This window comes from Halichoerus grypus, chromosome 9 (assembly GCF_964656455.1).
Source record: "Halichoerus grypus chromosome 9, mHalGry1.hap1.1, whole genome shotgun sequence".
Lineage (NCBI taxonomy): Eukaryota > Metazoa > Chordata > Mammalia > Carnivora > Phocidae > Halichoerus > Halichoerus grypus.
In genome coordinates, this window is record NC_135720.1 from 114,557,058 (window position 1) to 114,577,065 (window position 20,008).

Below are 20,008 nucleotides of genomic sequence, written 5' to 3' on the forward strand. Positions count from 1 at the left end.
CAGCCGCCCCCAGTCAGCTAATGAGGAAGCGAGGCCGGCAAGTAAGGCTACTGGGGGGCGGGGGCGGGATAGGGCAGAAACGCAGGAAAGTGGGGTGCTCCCCGCAGGGGCCTGTGACCCAGGAGGGCCTGCAGCGGTGAGTGGACCATGGGGAGGCAGCCCTCTCCCAGGTGGCAGGGGAGAAGTTTTCCACCTGGGGAGTCCTGGCGATCTATGCGGGCTCCCTGAACTGGCTGGGGCACGGAGGGAAGTGAGGTCATGGAGCCCCCAGAGCGTCCCTGGGGGCAGCTGAGGGGGCCAACCAGAGCTCCCCCAGCACCAGCCCCTCGCCGCCCCCCTGCCCAGCAACCTCGAAGGTGAGCTTGTTCTTCTCCTCGTTGGCAAAGGGCACGGCCTCGCTGACCACGTTGTTGAGGTAGTCCTCCACGAAGTCCATGGTGCTGGCAAACTTGTTCTTCTTGTCGTCGCGAGAGGCGTTTAGGTTGGAATCATAGCTGCCGGGGGGGAGGCAGTGAGGCATGAGGGTCGCTGAGATCCTCCCACCCTGGCCTCGCCTGGCCCACCCTCTGCTCCCCATCTCACTCCTTGATGGTGATGGCTGTGGGGATCTCGGTCCAGAGGCGGGCGAACTTGACCGGCGTGACCAGCTCCTGGGGGTCCCTGTCCACATGCACGTGCAGCATCAGGTGGCAGAAGGAGGCGCGCAGGTCAAAGGGCAGCATTTCGTCTGCCATGCACAGGAAGATGAGGTCAACGCCCAGCTGCTGGGAGATCTCGTCGATGGCCAGGTACTGGCGGTCCAGGCACATGCGGGCAAAGAGCTTCAGCTGGTACCTGCAAGGGCGCGGCGGAGGGTGAGCCCGCGGCAGGTGCGGGCCAGCGTGGGCCACCAGCACTTGGGCCTGGGCTGGCAGAGGCCTTGGGAAAGTGGCAAAGGGACTTAGGTCAAACCAGGCACCCGCCAGCGTAACAGAAAAGACACAACTTTGAGTGAGCATTTGCAGCTCTCCCCTCCTTGCGAAGGAAGAAACCACTTCTGGCTCAGCCAGGACAGGTCTTCACGGGAGGAAGACTGGCTGAGCATGAGGCTGGGAGAGTCAGGGGAGGGAAGTGTAGTAGGGGGACGGGCCTCTGCAGAGCAGCGGATGCAGGGGTGAGCCCGGATGGAAGAGCAGCTGAAAGGAGGCCCGCAGACAGCCCTACTCTGCATGGGGTGCTGGCCTGCCCTCGGCTTCCTGGGTTTGACCCTTGGCCCACCACTAAGGAGGTGTGACGTTGGGCAAGTCCTTTCACCTCCCTGTGCCTGTCTCCCCAACTCTGAGGGTGACAGTAGTCACGGGGCTATGGTGAGGCGTCGATGAGTGGCCAGGTGAAACACTTCGAACAGGGCCTGGTATATGGCCAGCACTGGATAAGTGTTATCTAGTAATCTTATTTTTTAAATAAATATGTGTGGAGACAGGTTTGGGGTTCATTCAGCCCCGTCCCTGCGCTGAGCTCAGCTTCCCCAGTGAAGGCTGCACAGCTGCTGGGGATAGGCTGACGGCCTTGTGAGGAGGCCCAAGGGCACCGGAAGCGCTAAGGACGGGAAGGAGCTGGGCCCCGAGGCACCTGTAGTAGCTGAGCACGTTCTCGTCGTGGGCATTGCCCGCCCGCGCCTCCTGGGCTAGCTGCCGCACGCTCTTCTCGTGGTGCTCGTTATTCCTGTCGGTCCAAGTGAGCCACACCTCCTCCTCTGAGTACTCGATGCTCAGGTACTCGTGGGACTGGGCCATCTCCTTCACTGGCCGAAGCCTGCGAACCAGGGCCAGCCGTCACAGGGAGTGGGGGGCCGGGGCAGGACGCCATGCCCAGAGCCCTCCGCGAGCATGTCCGGCCACAAAGACCCCTCTAGGAGCGTGGCTGAGTGCCGGGTCAAACACACTCCTCAGACCACGAGCTTCTCAAGGACAGAGGATCTGGCTCAGTCCCCGAGGCCTCCTTGCTCACACGGTGCCAGCACAGAGCTGGGCACTCAGCAGGCAAGGGTGTGTATCTGCACACAGCGAGGGTGCCGGTTCCAGCCTGCACGCACACGGGGCCCAAGCTCTAAGGAGCCTGAGGAGCAGGGGAGCAGGGCGGAGGCCGGGCTGTGGCCAGGGGACAGCGCAATGGCTCACTCGGTCTGGATGAGAATGTCGCTGTTCTTGGGGTCCAGCACACACTTGCAGATGAGCTCCTGGGTGACGGGGATGGCGATGTGGTTGGACACACACAGGTCAGAGAGGTAGTCCAGGAACCTGGGGTGGTGACCGCAGGGGTGGGGAGGGGACTCAGAGGCCGCTCCCTGGTGGGGATGAAGCCCACCCTTCTCCTTCCCCAGCTGGCAGCCCCAGCTCCCTGGAACCAGTTACTGCTTCTGCTCCTGCCCCAAAGCTTGGGAGATGGGCCCCGCTGCCCAGGGATGGACAAGTCATGGGCATCTCCCTGATCACCCTGGGGTAGGGGGAGGCTGGCTAGGGGTCCCGGGGCTCAGGGTAAAGGGGGCACAAGGACAACTGGTTCAATACAGGCTCCGACTTTGTCACCAGAGGAGGGTCTTGGGGCTTCTGCTGTACCGGACATCAACCCCCTGGCTGCAAGATTGGGCCACATTTGGGAAGGGTCCCGGGGAGGGGCTGCAGAGGCCAGGACACTTTACCGCTGGAGGCAATGGTTTTTCACTATTTTACCCAGCAGTGCCCGCCGCCTCTCTACCCTGGGAGGACCGGGAAGGAGAAGGGAGCGGGCGCAGCAGGGGAGGCGGGCGGGCTCACCTGGGCTCCCGGTTCTTGCGCACGAGGCTGACGAAGGTCTCCACCTCAGTCTTGGTGATGTGCTTCTCTAGAAGCTTGCGGTTGTTGTGCAGGAGGGCAGTGATGGTGTCTTCCGCCAGGATGTCATAGCCGATCTGGGACTGCATCATCCCAAACTGCTTGGCGATGTGCTCCTGGAGAACAGACGAGCTGAGTGGTGCGGAGCCCGGCTCTGCTCCAGCACACCGCCCCAGACCTGGGGACGGGGACCCCCATCCCAGGCAGGGGACTCCGACTAGCCAGGTGGAGGTCTGGGACAGGAAACTCGCTCTGGGCGGCGGAGTGGGTTTACACAACAGAGTTCTTCAGCTCACAGCCTGTCTCCCAACCAGAGTGAAGCCTCCACGAGGGAGGAAATTGTCTGGCAGGACCGGCTACATAATTTGCGGGGCCCTGTGCAAAACGAAACAGCAGGACCCTTCTTCAAAAGCCAAGACTTTCAAGATGGCCACAGCAGAGCATCACACCCAGCTCGACGCCCTTCCGAGCATGGAGCCCGACCGCACACCCACGAAGCTGGCCCTACTGTCTGGTTCCCTGCTGTGTCCCCGGGGCCGAAAACAGTGCCTGGCACACAGCGGCTGTGCGCCTCCGCAACTACTTGCTGAGTGAACAAAAGCAGGAGTGAGGGGGTGAGCAAGCTGGTGAGCGGGTGAGTGGGGCCGCCGGGGCCTGGAAGGCTCCGGCGGGTAAGGCAGCGCACCTGGTTCTTGCGGTAATCCTCCTGGGAATGCCTCAGGACCCGGTAGCAGAGACGGAACATGTGCTGGTAGGGGGCGTTCTTCTGGTCTGACAGCTCCTCCAGCCGCACCAGGGGGCCCTCACCCCCCTTGTCACGGAAAGGGGCCTTCAGAATGCCAAAGATCTGGGGGAGAAGAGAACACGAGGAGCAATCCCCCTATACCCGCCTGCACTCCTCATTATCCCAGGAACCCTCGGCCCCAAAGTCACCCTGCCCCAAAGCCACACCGACACGAACCCCAAGCTGATTCTAAGCTGGACTGAGACCCCAGCCCACCCACCATCAGCCCCACCTCCAGCCCCCACTCCCTTCTTCGGACTGGGATCCCACCGTGGGCCTCAGCCACCCGGCCCCACGTGACTAATCCCAGCTCAGATCCTGGGCCTGGCTCAGCATCTGGGGGAAGAGCTCAGGGCTGCCACAGCTCAGGGGTCTGAGATTAAGAGAAAAGGCAGGCCCAGCTGGTGTGGCCAGAGCCCAAGAGACCAGACGCAAGCCTGCCTCATCAGAAAAACGTTAACGTGGGGCGCCTGGGTGGCTCAGTCGGTTAAGCGGCTGCCTTCCGCTAAGGTCATGATCCCGGAGACCCAGCGGGGAGTCTGCTTCTCCCTCTGATCCTCCCCCCTCTCATGCTCTCTCTCTCACTCTCTCTCTCAAATAAATAAAATCTTTCAAAAATGTTAATGTAATTAATAAATTTTAAAAGCAGGGTTTGGGTGAGTGTGAAAAACTGTTCTACACCAGAAACCAAAGAAATACAACCAAATGGAATGAGAAAACCTTCGTGGGATCCTGGTTCAAAAAACAAGCTTTAAAAAGACATTTTGGGTAAGGCAGAGAAATCAGATATGGATGGGTATTATTACTAATTTTCTTATGTGTGATAACAGTATTGTGCTTGCGGAGGCCAATGCCCTTATTCCAGGAGATGCACGCTGAAAAACTTAGGGGTGAGGTGTGCCCTGGTTGGAAATGCATGGGTGGAGGGACGGATGCATAGGTGTATAGTTACATAAAACCAAACCAACAGATGAATGGATAAAGAAGATGTGGTATATATATACCATGGAATATTATGCGGCCAACAACAACAACAACAAAAAACGAAATCTTGCCATTTGCAACGACGTGGATGGAACTGGAGCGTATTATGCTGAGCAAAATAAGTCAATCAGAGAAAGACAAGTATCATATGATCTCACTGATATGAGGAATTTGAGAAACAAGACAGAGGAGCATAGGGGAAGGGAGGGAAAAATGAAACAAGATGAAACCAGAGAGGGAGACAAACCATAAGAGACTCTTAATCTCAGGAAACAAACTGAGGGTTGCTGGAGTGGTGGGGGTTGGGAGGGATGGGGTGGCTGGGTGATAGACACTGGGGAGTGTATGTGCTATGGTGAGCGCTGTGAATTTTGTAAGACTGTTGAATCACAGATCTGTACCTCTGAAACAAATAATACATTATATGTTTAAAAAAAAAAGAAGTAGATAGTAGGGAGAAATGAAGGGGGGGAAATCGGAGGGGGAGACGAACCATGAGAGACGATGGACTCTGAGAAACAAACTGAGGGTTCTAGAGGGGAGGGGGGTGGGAGGATGGGTTAGCCTGGTGATGGGTATTAAAGAGGGCACGTACTGCATGGAGCACTGGGTGTTATATGCAAACAATGAATCATGGAACACTACATCAAAAACTAATGAGGTAATGTATGGTGATTAACATAACATAATAAAATAAAATTAAAAAAAAAAAAAACCAAACCAGCAAAATGGTAAAAAGCAGATCAGGCAGTGGTGGTACAGTGTTCACTGTACTATTCTTTCATTACTTTCTCAATATTTGAAAAGTTTCACAATCAGGGGCACATGGGTGGCTCAGTTGGTTAAGCGTCTGCCTTCGGCTCAGGTCATGATCCCGAGGTCCTGGGATGGAGCCCCGTATCGGGCTCGCTATTCCTTGGGGAGCCTGCTTCTCCCCCTCCCTCTGCCACTACCCCTGCTTATGCTTTCTCTCTGTCAAATAAATAAATAAAATTTAAAAAAAAAAAGAAAGAAAAGTTTCACAATCTAAACTTAGAAAAAATATTTTTTTAAGTAATCTCCACACCCAGCGCTGGGCTGAGATCAAGAGTCACACACCACGGACTGGCTCAGCCAGCCAGGCGCCCCAGAAAAAATATATTTTTTTAAATTTTATTTATTTATTTGAGAGAGAGAGAGAGAGAGAGAGAGAGCAGGAACAGCGGGGAGGGGCAGAGGGAGAGGGAGAAGCAAACTCCCCGCTGAGCAGGGAGCTGGATGCGGGACTCAATCCCAGGACCCTGAGATCATGACCTGAGCTAACGGCAGACGCTTAACTGATTGAGCCACCCAGGTGCCCCCTATTTTTTTTAAGCACAAGTTCTAGGGACACCTGGCTGGCTCAGTCTGTAGAGCATGCGACTCTTGGTCTCCAGGTTGTGAGTTCAAGCCCCACATTGGTGTAGAGCTTACTTTAAAAAAAAAGCCTTAAAAAAAAAAAAGCACAAGTTCTCAACCCGACATCCTGAGTTCAAATCCTGCCCTGCTGCTTCCTAGCCGCATACTCAGGGTCAAGTTACTCCAACCTCTATGCATTAGTCCCCTCACAGGTAACCCGGGGGTAATAATAGTACCTCCCCCGGTGGAGAGGATGCACCAAGCCAGTATGTGTAGGGCGCTTAGGATAGGGCCTGGCATGTGGTCAGTGCTCAACAAATACTCATTTTCTAAAAAGGGGCGAAGAGAAGCTGCAGAGAGACTGAAGCTCCACTGCAGATGGGAAAAGGCTCCTGTTCTGGACACCCGGCCCCTCCCCCACACGTGTGCACACGCACCTGTTTGAGGATGTTCTGCTCCCTCATCAGCTTCTGCCGTTCCCGGTTGGGCTTGGTGACCATGATGTCCAGCACATTCTGCCCATTGTTGGGGACATCGCTGACGAAGAACACCAGGTCCTCCAGCAGCTGGATGACAAACCTTCATGAAGGGACACCAGTGATGACAAGTGTAAGGCACCAACCCTGGGAAACCCCCCCCCACGGGCAACCAGCCCTGCCCCAAACACGCTCTCATCAGGCCACTCGCCCACCCTGCGATCCAAAGCACAAAGCCTATCATTGGCCTTCAACTTCTCTCCCCAGCTTTACCCCAAAAGGCTCTCAAAACACACACCTCGCCCCACCCACCCTGGATTCTAAAGTGCCCCCGAGACAAAGAATCTCAGTATACTCCGATCTGGAAAGGAACAATAGGGCACAAGGTGTTTGGGGTGAAGGGCTCTGCATTTCCGTCCTGACCCTGCCACTTACTAGCCGTGTGACCATGGACAAGTCTCTTAACATTTGTGAGCCTCAACCCATCATCACGGTTAGTTCTGGGAGTACATGAGCAATACATGAGGTAAGGGCCCCAGGGTCCACCAGAACCTGCCGGAACAAGTCCCCACCTCTGTCTCCCCGACCCCAGCCAGCCAAGCCTGCCCGGCTTCTGCTTTGTGACTCCTGGGTTCATGAAATGCAGACCCTTCGAGGACCCTGCCGTGCGGCCCACCTGCGGTCGTTCTGGCTGATGAAGCCCTCGTTGAGTTTCTCCACGGCACTGGCCAACATGGAGCTGGCATCGTTGGCGAAGTCCAGGTCTCGGATCTCGGACACTGGCACAGACACGATGGCAAAGGCCTCCTTGTCCTCCTTGGTGGGGCAGGTGCCCAGCTGCAGGGACAAGAGGTCAGCAGGGCACCCAGGGACAAGCCAAGGCCCTAGCCCCGCAGCCCCGGCCGGCTCGCACCATGAGCCGAATGGGCCGCTCCTCCTCGATGTCGATGGGCACATTGGTGCTCTGGATCCACGTGTTGGTGCAGAGGTGCCGCAGACGGACGTAGGAGTTCCTGCAGGTGGGGCCGGGGGCAGGGCACAGGGAGCGGGCCTCAGAGCGCATCCCCGCTGTCTGCCTGCCCTGCCCCACACCAGCTCCACATCTCCACCCGACTCCACGGCCATGCGACAGGGGAACCGATCCCCTCCAGGGGAGGAGCCCAAGCCACAGGACAGTGGCCAGCAAACAGCCCTCAGGCCCTGTGCTGTTCCGACCCACATGCCTCGCCTGCGCTCCCAAACCCAGAGCGCTCCAAAAGCCCAGGCTTGTTTGTAAACTTGAAACCAAGATTCATTTGGACAAATGAGACTATTTAGACTATTTATCCCACTTCGCGTCAAGATGCATGCGTCTCAGAGCAGAAACACTCTTGTCTCTGATTATGAAATGTAATTACCTTTCTGAAATGAAAAACAATCTGAATCTCAAAAGGCACCTGGCCCCAAGAGCTTCAGGTGAGGGTTGGTGGGCCTACACTGAGTGACTCCATTACGTCTCCCATCAGCCCTGTTATGGGTAACTTGATATGCCCACTTGACAGATCAGGCAGTCAGGGCAAAGGGACTGAGGTCAGACAGCTAGTAAATGCCAAAGCCTGACTGACACCCGGGAAGTTTCTTGATGTTACGCCCTAGCATCTAGGGTTGGGGGACCTTAAAGTCAGGGAGCCCAGTCCCCTCCCCTCCCTCCTGCCGTGTGCCGGGGACAAACTCATGCTGCCTGTGCTTGAGTGTGCAGAGAGACGGGGGCAGGTGCCTGATGAAGAACACTGGAGAGAAGGCGTTTTGAACCCAGGGCCCGGCACATGGCGCATGTTCGGTGGTAGTCAGCTGCCCACAGCTCTGAGAGCTCAGTCCCCAGAGGGGCGGGACAGGCAGGTCCTGAGGCCAGAGGAGCTCAGGAGGACAGAGGAGTGTGGGATGCAGGGGACCCAGGGACAGGGTGGCACAGCCCCCAGGCACACGGCACCTACTCACCGGGGCACAAAGGAGTCGGTTTTCTGCAACGTGGTGGGGTCCAGCTCAAAGAGGGAGGCGATGTCGTTGCCGTGGGGCACAGCCACCAGGCGGTACTTGATCTTCTCCCCAGCGTTCCGGCGACCTACACGACTCTGAGCACCCTGGGATAAGGACCCCAGCTCAGGCAGAAGCCCCTCCCTCCTCTCGGGCCCCCCGAAACCACCTGGGATCCCACCTGAGAGGCCTTCTCCCTCCAGCTCACTTCCCAGGATTTCCTGGCCAACACCCACGGTCCCTCTTCCCCGGGCCCTGGAGCCCTGCTCTGGTCCTCACCATTCCCGCTGCCTTGGGATCACAGGCATCACCCTTGTAGCTGGGGTTCTCCTGGACAGAGACACAAGACGGGGGCAGCTACTAGACACTGAGCTATGCTCACATGACCCCCACCCCAAAACAAGGTCCACATAGGGAGCCCCCACCCTCCCAGGGGTGCCCACCCCAGCACTAAAGCCCAAGTCGCTCCTGAAGAAGCCACCAATGAGAGTCCCCAGGCCCTGCCCTTCATGCCCCTCTTCATGGACCCACAGATCAATATACAAACACACACACACACACACACGCCCTAGTATACACAAGCCTGCATTCTATGGACAGACAGACATGTGGAATGTAAGTTATACAAGGGGTGGGAACCTGGCTCACTGGTGATTCCCGAGGGTCCAGAATAGCTCGTGGCACATAGTAGGGCTGCAGTAATGTTCATGAGGCTTATTTGCAGGCACGCGCTTATTTGATAGTATTTGTTTAATGCAAGAGTGCAGATAAGCCAGGGGCCACGGACACGTGTGTCTATGTGTGCAGACGTGCACCGGCTCATGGGCTCCTGCGCGCCCGCGTGCCCACGCAGCCCGAGCTCCCAGGGCGCCCTCGACCTCCCCACTCACCTCGGCGGCCAGGTAGTTGCCTGTGGCCAGGTGCTTGAAGCGGTACAGGCCGTTCCAGTGGCCAGCTCCCCCACGGCAGGGGTCGTGGTGGACCACCTGGGGGGTGCAGGGGTGAGGCAGGAAAGGGACACTGTCCAGGGAGTGGTAGCTCGGGCCCTGGGGAGGCCTGGAGAGCTCTGGGTAAGTGGCACCCGGACCCGCCCCCCCACGCCCCCTGGCCCTGCCTCTACACCTCCTACCCTCCAGGGTGACGGGGGAAGAAGAGGGGGCGGGGCCCAGGGCTGGCGAGGAGGGCTGGGTCCTGGGTAAGAAGCAAGCTCTGACCTCCACCTCCCAGAGGGCGTTGGAGCTGGTGGCCGAGGTGGCGGACTGGCGCAGCGTGGTGCGCAGGAACACCTGCAGCTTGCCCTTGTACTCGTCACACGTCAAGAACTTCTCCTGCTCCGCGTGGAACAGCCGCACCACATCTCCCTGCAGCCGTGGGTCACGGGCTCAGGACAGGCCGGGACCTTCCCGGGGGGCCAGCCCCCCGCCGCTGTCCCCCCCACCCCCGCCCACCCTCAGATGCAGGCGCGGCTGGTGCAGGGCCCCTCCTGCTCCTTTCAGAGCAGCAAGCAGAGGGCGAGATGCGTGCTGAGCCCCACCGGAGGGTGGCCAGGGCCAGGGGCCAGCCCCTCAGCCTGGTGCTCTGCCCACACCCCAAATCCAGAGCCTCCAGACGACTGGGGCGGGACATGCTCTTATCCAGAACCTTCCCCAGCCTCCTATGTCAAGCCCACCCTTGGCTATCTCCTTCCCTGATTCGTACCTCTAGTAACCCCACCTGACCTCTAAAGGCCAATCTCAAGTCACCCTCTCTATGAAGGCAGGAGGGATATCACCTTCTGGGGTCCCCCCAGGCCCATGGCTGCACCTCCCTAGGGCCCCTTCTGCCTGAATATGGGTAATTCTTGCCCATTTCCTCTGCTCCCACGGGCCTGGAACAGCTGGAGTGCAGAAACTGTGGCCTATTCATCTCCGGAGCTTTGGACACAGAGACCAAGTTTGGACCCTGGTTCTGCTTCCCAAGCTGTGTGACCTTGGATAAGTCCCTTAACATCTCTGAGCCTCAGTTTCCTCTTGTGCAAAATGGGGATACCATGGCCCCTTGCAGAAATTGCGAGGGCTATAATTTGTATAATGAAGAACACTGCACGTTTCCCACGTGCTAGCCACTGCGTGAGCCCTTTACGTGGACTTCCTCACCTCATCCTCACCCACGCTGCCCGGGTACCTATATCATTATCCCCATTTTACAGGTGGAGAGACTCAGGCAGAGAAGCTAAGTGTCCTGCCGAGGGTCACACAGCTAGTGGCAAAGGGGACATGAATCTGTGGTGCAGCTCCGGAGCCCTCACCTTTCCACCACACTTCCTACCCTGTGCCCACCTGTGGAGTGAATGTGCGAGCGAGCGAGCAAGCGAGCGAGAGAAGATACATAGATTAAGCCAGTTACTTTGGCAGAACCTCGTGACTTCTGTATCCACGCAGTACAGGGCGAGAGCCAAAAAAGGGGTGGGCTCTGCACACTCAAATCTCACTTCCAGGTGGCCTGGCCTCTAACATCAAAGCCATGACAGAGTCACCGAAACCAGTCGAGGCCACACCATGGGGTTCGGCCCAATGATGCTTCATTTTCTAAGGGCCACACAGATTTGGGAGCAGGAATGTGTAATCAGAGAAGGCTTCCAGGAGGAGGTGGCACACAGGCTGAGGCTTGATTGCTATGTGGATGATGTGCAGGCTTCAGGGAGGGAGAGAAAGGCATTTGGACAGAGCATGGGTGGACGGAAAGAGCCTGGGAGGTGGGAGGGGGCTGAGGCAGCCTGCGGGGGCAGTACAGTGTGACAGAGCAGCCCACCTGGGAGCGGAGGGTAAGGGGGGACACTGCAGGCTTCTCGGGGAGGAAGATGCAATGAACACAGGGCAGCCAGCCTCCTCAAGTGGCTGCTCTCAGGCCTGTCACCTGTGCCTATACGTCCCTTTCATGGCCAGGTGCCTGCCAATTCCCCTACCTGAGGAACCCCACCCTCTCTGCTACCCCCCAAATCTGCCCTTCCATATACGACCTACCCCCAATAGGCTGGTTCTACCCCCTGAAGCCCCACTTAAACCTCTGAGCCCCCCCCCCCCACATCTGGTTTTCAGGGCTTGTCTAGCAGTCTCTGCAGCCCTCCCTGCCCCTCGCTCTGCTCCCCCCCTAAGTCATTACCATGGTGTTTCCCAGCAGTACTGGGTCCGGCAGGCTGAACCCCTCAGCGCCTGCCAACCCCTATGTCCCAGCACCCACGCCAGTGGGGCTGGAACCAGGGCACAGGCCCTGACTCAGCAGCCTCAGGCCCTTGCCTAAGAGGGCACAGGGCAAAGGGCAGGGCACCTGGCCCGGGTCCACGGAGCCAGTGCTGGGGAAGGGACAGGGTGCTCAAAGGATCTTGGCCCCCAAGGTGAGGGGACGGGGACCCCTAGTCCACTGGCACACCCTTAGTAAGAGAAAAAACAGAGGCTAGCCAGGACCCAGAAAGGATGGAGAGGGAGGCTAGGAGTCCAGAGACAAGAGAAGGGGTGGTCCAGCTTGTGAGGGAGCGCGGGGGTCTGGGGTGCTGGGGGGGTGGAGGGAGGCTGAAGAGGGTGCAGAGCCAGAGAAGGGGGCGCATGGAGGGGAGGGTCAGGCGAGGAGCAGACCTGGGTAGAGGGAGGTGGAGGAAGGGGGCCCTGCGGGGGAGGGGCTGGGCAGCCAGCAGACAGGTGGCAGCTGTGGGGAGGAGCAGTCCTTACCCCTTTCAACACCTCCTCCAGGTGGTCTCGGAACTGCATGAACAGATTGATCTTCCAGCTGGTGTTGCAGTTCACGGAGTTGACCTGGGGAAGGGCCAAGAGAACCCTGACGCCTGTCAGACCCCCAGCGGTTGGAGGCTGGGGGGAAAGGCCCGGGGTGAGGGGCGGACCAGCCCAGCTCCCCTCAGAGCATGAGGAGGTGTCTTCTCTCAGCCAGCCGTCCCCCCCGCCGCCTCCCCCCCCCCCCGCCCCAGCCCAGCTGCCCCAGGGGCCCCGGCAGCCACTCACCTCCTTGCAGCCCGCGTTGTCACTGAGCTCATAGTTGCTGGCGTGCAGAGGCTGCCCCGCGTTGACAGGATTCAGGATCACCTTGTCCCCCACCACCACCTACGGGCGCGGGCAGAACAGGGCGCAGATGGGAAGGGCCAGGCCTGTAGGCCTCTCTCTGATCTCAGTCTGCCCCTCTCAGAAATGCGCACGACCTCAGCCAGTCCCCACATCAGAGACCCTATAGAAGCCGCTCTGGAGCCGCAGCCTGACCGCCCGCCCCCCCCCCCAGCCGGCCCCTCCACCCCGGGCCGGTCCTTACATTGTCGCCGTTGCTCCGCAGCTTCCAGAAGGGCTGGATGAAGAGCCAGGAGCCCTCGTTGCCCGTTCCGTCCAGAGTCACCCGCATGGCGTTCTTCTCCAGCAGGGCCGGAAGCCGCTTGTTCACCGTCAGGTACTTGTTGCTCTTCATGTGCAGAAGCTGCGGGCAGGGCGCGGGTGAGGGCTCTGGGCCCCCCCGAGGCCAGCCCAGCAGGGAGGGGGGCTCTGGGGGGGCAGGGGGGTGAGGGCACCAGGCCCCCCGAGGCCAGCCCAGCAGGGAGGGGGCTCTGGGGGGCAGGCGGGGTGCGGGTGACGGTGCCGGGCCCCCTGAGGCCAGCCCAGCAGGGAGGGGGCTCTGGGGGGCGGGTGTGGTGCGGGTGAGGGCGACGGGCCCTCCGAGGCCAGCCCAGCAGGGACGGGCCTCTGGGGGGTGGGGGGCGCGGGTGAGGGCGTCAGGCCCCCCAAGGCCAGCCCAGCAGGGAGGGGGGCTCTGGGGGGCGGGCGGGGTGTGGGTGAGGGCACCGGGCCCCCCGAGGCCAGCCCAGCAGGGAGGTGGGCTCTGGGGGGCGGGGGGGGCGGGTGACGGCGCCAGGCCCCCCGAGGCCAGCCCAGCAGGGAGGCAGGCTCTGGGGGACAGGGGGGGCGGGGGGGGCGGGGGGGGTGGGTGAGGGCTCCAGGCCCCCCAAGGCCAGCCCAGCAGGGAGGGGGGCTCTGGGGGGTGGGCGGGGTGCGGGTGAGGGCTCCAGGCCCCCCGAGGCCAGCCCGGTAGGGAGGGGGGCTCTGGGGGGCCCACTGGACCTTGGTCACAACGGGACACACCTGCAGTGTCAGATACACAGACATAAACACACAAATTGAGACACGCGCAGCCACACGCCCCCAGTCAGGCACCCGGGTGGTCACAAAAGAAGAAGCCAGCATTTTTAAATACTTTGTATTAATTCATGTCATCTTACAACGACCAAAAAGGAAGTACTATCACCGGCCTGATTTTACAGATGGGGAAACAGAGGCACCCGAGGTCCCAGAGCCAAGATTGGAACTCGGACTCCAGGATCTGTGCTGGTGACCAGTGTGCCGAGAACCTGCCCATAGGCACAGCTACTCGGGCCACCCAGCAGGAGGCACACACAGAAGCAGATATGCAGTCACGGAGACAGTCCCCGGGCCACCCGCTGGGGACACAAGCCCCAGAGGGCATGCCAACTGCTGCCCACCCCCACACCAGCCCAGCGTCTCCAGGGGGCGATGTCAGTGGGTCTCACCTGGATCACACTGCCGTACTTCACCACGTCCCCGTGCACCTTCTTGTTCTCCGTGTCGTTCTGCTTCTGCTCCATCTGGGCTGCATGCTGTACGGACGCACGCAGACAGGTGGAAGGCAGGCTCGGACGGAGCAGCCTTGCGGGGCCACGTCCCCTACCCCACACGTGCGTGCCTCCTGGCACTGTACCCAGGGTGACCCCCCCAGAGGCCATGTGGCCTATCCCCTCCCCCTCTGTTGATGAGGGACTGATACTCAGAGTGTGGAATACGCAGCCCAGGGGAACCCCGATCCCCTGCCCCTCCCCGCCCACCTCCTCGGGAGGGGACATGCCAGCAGGCCCTTGAGCTCCCTATGCCCTTTGACACGGCCAGCAGACAACCTAAGCTGTGCCTCACTACCCCCATCATAGCAGAGTCCTGATGCCCCAACACAGGACCCCTGCCCCAGCCCAAACCCTGACAGATGTGCCTGGTGCTCCTTCCTCCTCTTCCTCCTCCCCCGCCTCCTCCCAAAACTGTATGGGTTCCTAGACACCGCCTTCAGGGAGCCCTCACTGGTGGGCCACATCCAGCTCTGACAGATCCTACCCGAGTGGCCCTCAGGGTTCGGTTGGCTTCCCATTACGGATCCTTTTCAGGCACTTCTATCACATTAGCCAGCCTGGAAGCTGCCTAAGGACAGACTGACTATCTCCTCCATCAGATTGGGGGTTCCTGGAAACAGGGCTCTGTCTCCTCCATCAGACTGGCACTCCCTGAAAGTACTGGCCCCTCTGCCCCATTACCCAGGTCTCATGACTGAGGCTGGGGCGGGGGTGGCTGTTAGGGAAACTCGCCCCGTACCACATGACTTCCCACAAACCTACAGTGTGTGACGATATGACCACATGTGTGTGTGTCTGCACACACGGAAACACCCTACACCCAGGCCAGATCCCCAGTTCAGCCTTGGCCTGCGTCAGCAGCAGGAAGGACGCCTGTGACAGCCCCCAGTCCAGGAAGAAAGATGGGGTACTTATAACAGAGCTCAGGCAGTCCACCCTCCAACCCTCTCTTTCCAGCCCAGTTCACAGCTCTGGGGTGAGGCCCGCCCTTCCCCCATTTCACACCCACCTCCTCAGGGAAGGGAACACGAGGAAGCAAGGTCTACACGACAGGGAGAGGCGCACCAGGCCTGAGGGAGGGCCTCAGAAACAGGCTGCAAAGCTGCTGAGCACAGCCAAAGCCTCCTACTTTCTTCTTCATGAGGACTGGGCTTGAGGCCCTGAGGTCTGTCCAGGGAGGATTATCTAGGATGTCAACTGAGCCACTGCCCCCAAGAGGCCCACGAGTAACCACCCAGGCCCTTACATTGTGCACTGTCCAGGTGTCCAAGGAGCCCAAGGTGGCTCAGAGACCGGGGGCCATTCAGGCCCTACCACAAACTCACTGGATAAGCATGGACAGCCCAGCCCCCTCTAAGGGCCCCAGGGTCCAACTCTATAAAATGAGGGGGGAGGTTAAGACTGGTTCTCAAGTCAGGTTCCCTGGAACCACTGTCACCAGGAACTACTGGTAACTCCATGGGCAGCTGTACAGGTTGTTCACTGCACCATGGTGTCCAGCTGAAGGGCTGGGTGGGAGCTGAAATCTAGTCCACATTTCACTCACTGAGCCATGTGCCCTGGGCAGAGGGCTACACCAGCCTGGAGGAAGGAGCACCTCCTTCTAACTGGCACAAAGGGTCATACAGACGAGTGGATCACTGGGAAGGCACTCTACTTCCCCTCTCTTACCTCATTCACTGATTTGGACTCAGCCACAGGGCCCCTTTGGCTCTGATAAGCAGCACCCCCCTGCATGCACCCGGATCCCTGACGCACATTCCCACCTGCAACTTCTGGAGCAGCACCACGTCGGCGATCTTCTCCTTGTCCTGCTTGGTCTGTTTGGCCTTCCAGTACTGCTTCTGGGCCGAGTAGCGGTTCATGGGACACACCTTGAAGAGGCAGTCTGTGGGAGGGAGGCAAAGGAGGGGCGATCAGTTCGTGCGGCGCTCGGCCTGCCACCCGGCCCCCAAATCCCACCTCCGCTCTCTCCATCCCTCCCCACCCTCCTGCCCCACTTGGGTGGAGAGGTAGTGGTTGGAAGAACACCGAAGAACTTGGGAGAAGGCGTGAGGGCAGGATCTCACCTGGGAGGCAGACACATGCCCTCTTCCCCATGAGAGATTTACCAGAGGCCTTTGGACCCCCACCCATGCCCCGTCTGTGCCCACTTTTGTGGACATTGGTGGCTGAAAGCTAATACCTGCATCCTTCTCTGACCCACTGCCATCTCGCCCACAGATGCCTGGGAAGTTACATCCCCCCCCCCCGGCCCCCCAGAAGCAGCTCAGAATTGTCTGGCCTCTGGAGGTGACCTCTGTGAGGTGCTGGTCACTCCCCAGCTGCCGGCAGCATCGCCCTGAAACCACATCCTTGCTTGGCTCTTCCTCCGCCCTGAATGAGCAGGCCTCCCTCACTCTGTGCTCCGGAGACCCCTCCTCCATAGGCTCTGCTTCCAGGGAACTTGACCTAAGACTGGGCCCCTCAAAATTCCACAAACAAAATTCACTATTCCGATTTTTATTTTGGAAAGCAGACAAAACACCTATGATTTTCGTAAGCCCAAACTCCAGAGAGGGTGCCGATGTTTCTACTTATCCGAAGGAAGCATGAGTTGAAAAATCCTATTCTGAAGTGTGGCAGGAGGGGATGGAGGATTCTGGGTCACGGTGAAGGGCTGGCTCAAGTGGCTGGGCCGGGTTGCCAATGGCATGGGCTAAAACGCTGCGAGGCAATGAGTTCCCCATCACAGGAGGGAATCACAGCCTGGACAAGGGGTCAGGCTCGTGGCCTCCAAGACCCCCCTCATGCTGCAGGGCTGGGCCTCCATGCCTGCGCAGGCTCCAGCCACACGGCGCCCAGGAGGGCGGATGGCTATGCTGAGGCGCCCTTCCTTTTGGCCCTTTCCGTCTGCCCTCCAAAGGAAGGCTAGGTGCCCGCTCTGGTCAAAGCTGGTCATCCAGCCACCAGGAACTAGAAGTAAAGCTGGGGGCTCCTGGGTGGCTCCGTCGGTTAAGCGTCTGCCCTCAGCTCAGCTCATGATCCCAGGGTCCTAGGATTGAGCCCCGCATCGGGGTCCCTGCTCAGCAGAGAGTCTGCTTCTCCTTCTCCCTCTCCCTCTGACCCTCCTCCCCACTTGTGCCCTCTCTCTTTCTCTCTGTCTCAAATAAATTAATAAAATCTTAAAAAAAAAAAAAAACAACAAAGGCAAAACTGGATTTTCTATCCAGTCCATGAGCACGCAGCCCCCTGGTGCCATCCAGAAGAGAGACTGAGTGAGTCAAAGTTCAGAGAAGACAGAACTTCCTTGACGAGAACGGGGGAAATAGCAATTCCGTAAGTGGATAGGGTCACCAAGGCCTGCCCTGCCTGGCCCACCTTGACACCACCAGCAGGAGCGGGCATCGCTTCTGGAAACAAGCACTCATTTTGTTGGACAGAGTAGGTCTTCACAAGGATCTGCTTAGCCCTCAAGAAGAAGCTCAGGTGTCACCCCCTCCAAGAAGTCCTCCTGCTTCTTCAGGCTGGGCTGGCGCTCCCAGGGCTCCCCAGGCCCCCCGCTTACCACCTCAAGGCCACCGGTTCCCAGCCGGTCAGAGCAGTGACCCACGCCAGAGATTGTTTGGCCAAGCGGGGGAGGGGGGTGGTCCCGAGAGAGGTAACAGCCGGCATTTAGTGGGCAGGACAGGGATGCTGGACACCGGCACCATGAGGATCATCCAGCAAGACTCCCGCGGGAACATCCTGCCACACACTCACGGGTGGACTGCTGCGGGCAGTGCTCTGGGCCCAGAGCGACACACAGAAACACAAAGGGTTTTTTGCCTGGTTTTAGCAAACAGGGAATTTTTCAGGAATGCAACTCAGATATAAGCTGAGGGAATCTGTGTTGTCCTTTGTGTTGTTCAAACTTTACCAGGAGTTGTTTTTTTCTTTTTCTTTTTTTTTTTTTTTTCCCTGTTTCGGAGAACGCATCACTGGCGGCCGTGCCAGATGCTTGTGTTTGTGGTTGCCCTAGTCATGATTCACAGGCAAGCTCCGACTGTGTCCTTGGGCCTTCTAGTTGTGCCCGACATCCACTTCTGAGATGGGTATTACTTCATTAGAAATTGCTTTCCTTTTATGTCTCTTTTTTCTCGCCCTTAGGACATTATATTGGCCTTGCTCCCTCCCCCCCCCAGCTCCAGGCTCCCTCAGAACCTGGCTCTTACCCCCCATTTTATTTGACATAAATATAGATATGCATCGGTTGTATTATTTTTGAATTCCACTTATTAATATTAAAGCACGCTCTGGTTCTGACAGGCTCATCTGCAGGTGGGCAGGGCCACGTGGGGCTTATCACCGTGTCCCCAGCGCCCAGCCCGGGGCTCAGCGAATTCCTGCCGGATGAACGCATGAATCTAGAAACGCCTCTCCCGTGTGGATGAGATGGGGCCCGAATTTATAGCCAAGGAGGGAGGAGAGGGATGAGGCACTGCAGGTGGAGGGAAGGGCAAGAGGGCGCCACGTGGAGGGGACAGTGAAGTGAGAGCAGCAAGTCACACTGTGGGTCTGGCGAGCTGGGAAGGGAGGGGGCGGGCCAGGACCCTGGGTCTGAGTGAGCCTGGAGCCCACAGGCCTGGGGGATCGTGAGCTCCCTGGTCTCCCTGCACCCCCACCCCACCACTCCCAATCCAGAAAGGAGAACAGAAGGAAAGAGAGATGCTGCCCCAGGTCACGCTAGAGCAGAAATTCTCAAGCTTTTCTGAACTGACTCACCGAAAGACATTTCTGGATCACCATTTCATGAAACAACATGGGGGCTTGCTTCTGTCCCTGGTACGCAGGGCAGGCTCTGACGGGGCTGAGAACCATGGTTATAATATCTTTTGACCAACCCAACCAGAAAACAACTCACACAACCGGATTTTTCAAATGGATATTATTTTAAGACTTCTGAAAGAACTGACAAAATAGTGAAGAATTCCTGGGCCCGAGCCGAGGATCAAAGGGAAGTTAGAAAGATATAGAAACACCCAAGCTACTTTCACCCTGAGGATATTCACTGATTCCAGAAAACAGGCTTTTTTTTTTTTTTAAGATTTTATTTATTTATTCGAAAGAGAGAGACACAGCGAAAGAGGGAACACAAGCAGGGGGAGTGGGAGAGGGAGAAGCAGGCTTCCCGCTGAGCAAGGAGCCCAACGCGGGGCTCGATCCCAGGACCCTGGAATCATGACCTGAGCCGAAGGCAGACGCTTAACGACTGAGCCACCCAGGCGCCCCAGAAAACGGACTTTTTATGTGGATGGCTTCATCAGGTGACAGGAGGCAGAAATCCAAGGCCAGGCCCATGGAAGGTAGGAGTCTATCAGGAGACCCTCCGTTCAGTAAGCTGGGACCCCAAAGGACTACACCCCCAAGTGAAGGCTGAACCCGAGGCAGAACAGCCCCTTCCAGAAACTAGAGCCCTGTTGGAATCCCCTGGATGGTGCAGGAAACCCCGATCCGAGTCTGGCTTCAGGCAGTCTTGGACAGGTGGAGCCCCAGGGGTCTGGTAACAGGATATGCACACCCTCTCTGGAGGAAGGTACCTTCCTCCTGGTCCACAACCACTCATACCAAATTTTTCAAATGCAATGGCAAACATACAGTCAAAGCTAGCCAGGAAGTCTCGGGAACTAGTTGTCATGAGAGAGAACCAACCCACCAAACAGACAGTAGAAACAGACAGGAAGAGACTCCAGGCACAGACAACGTCTGTAGAACAGTATGCCTACCCTGCTTAAATCCATGAAAGCTTGAGGATCCCTGCAGAGAAGAGGAAACTATAAAGAGTAACATCACAGACTGAAAAAGAACGAAATAGAATCTCTAGAAATAAGAAAGCTTCAAT

General features: G+C 58.2%; 1 protein-coding gene across 5 annotated transcripts in view; it reads right to left on the reverse strand.

Moving 5' to 3' along the window:
- Positions 1 to 20,008, reverse strand: part of ITPR3 (inositol 1,4,5-trisphosphate receptor type 3) — a 68,245-nt gene that overhangs the window by 25,680 nt on the left and 22,557 nt on the right. For 4 of the 5 annotated variants that reach the window (XR_013441292.1, XM_078055475.1, XM_078055474.1 and 1 more), the window contains 18 exons: positions 15,915 to 16,036; positions 14,044 to 14,130; positions 12,780 to 12,938; positions 12,479 to 12,577; positions 12,191 to 12,274; positions 9,701 to 9,847; positions 9,377 to 9,472; positions 8,766 to 8,816; positions 8,451 to 8,593; positions 7,387 to 7,486; positions 7,150 to 7,310; positions 6,435 to 6,576; positions 3,538 to 3,699; positions 2,796 to 2,968; positions 2,160 to 2,279; positions 1,612 to 1,794; positions 583 to 834; positions 350 to 494 (listed from right to left, as the gene is read on the reverse strand). Coding sequence is in view for 4 of the 5 variants with exons in the window: in XM_078055475.1 (XP_077911601.1) it covers positions 350 to 494; positions 583 to 834; positions 1,612 to 1,794; positions 2,160 to 2,279; positions 2,796 to 2,968; positions 3,538 to 3,699; positions 6,435 to 6,576; positions 7,150 to 7,310; positions 7,387 to 7,486; positions 8,451 to 8,593; positions 8,766 to 8,816; positions 9,377 to 9,472; positions 9,701 to 9,847; positions 12,191 to 12,274; positions 12,479 to 12,577; positions 12,780 to 12,938; positions 14,044 to 14,130; positions 15,915 to 16,036 (2,426 nt within the window). In the remaining variant the exon portion in view is untranslated. The remainder of the gene's footprint in view (positions 1 to 349; positions 495 to 582; positions 835 to 1,611; positions 1,795 to 2,159; positions 2,280 to 2,795; positions 2,969 to 3,537; positions 3,700 to 6,434; positions 6,577 to 7,149; positions 7,311 to 7,386; positions 7,487 to 8,450; positions 8,594 to 8,765; positions 8,817 to 9,376; positions 9,473 to 9,700; positions 9,848 to 12,190; positions 12,275 to 12,478; positions 12,578 to 12,779; positions 12,939 to 14,043; positions 14,131 to 15,914; positions 16,037 to 20,008) is intronic. The other variant, XM_078055476.1, reaches the window with a different exon arrangement.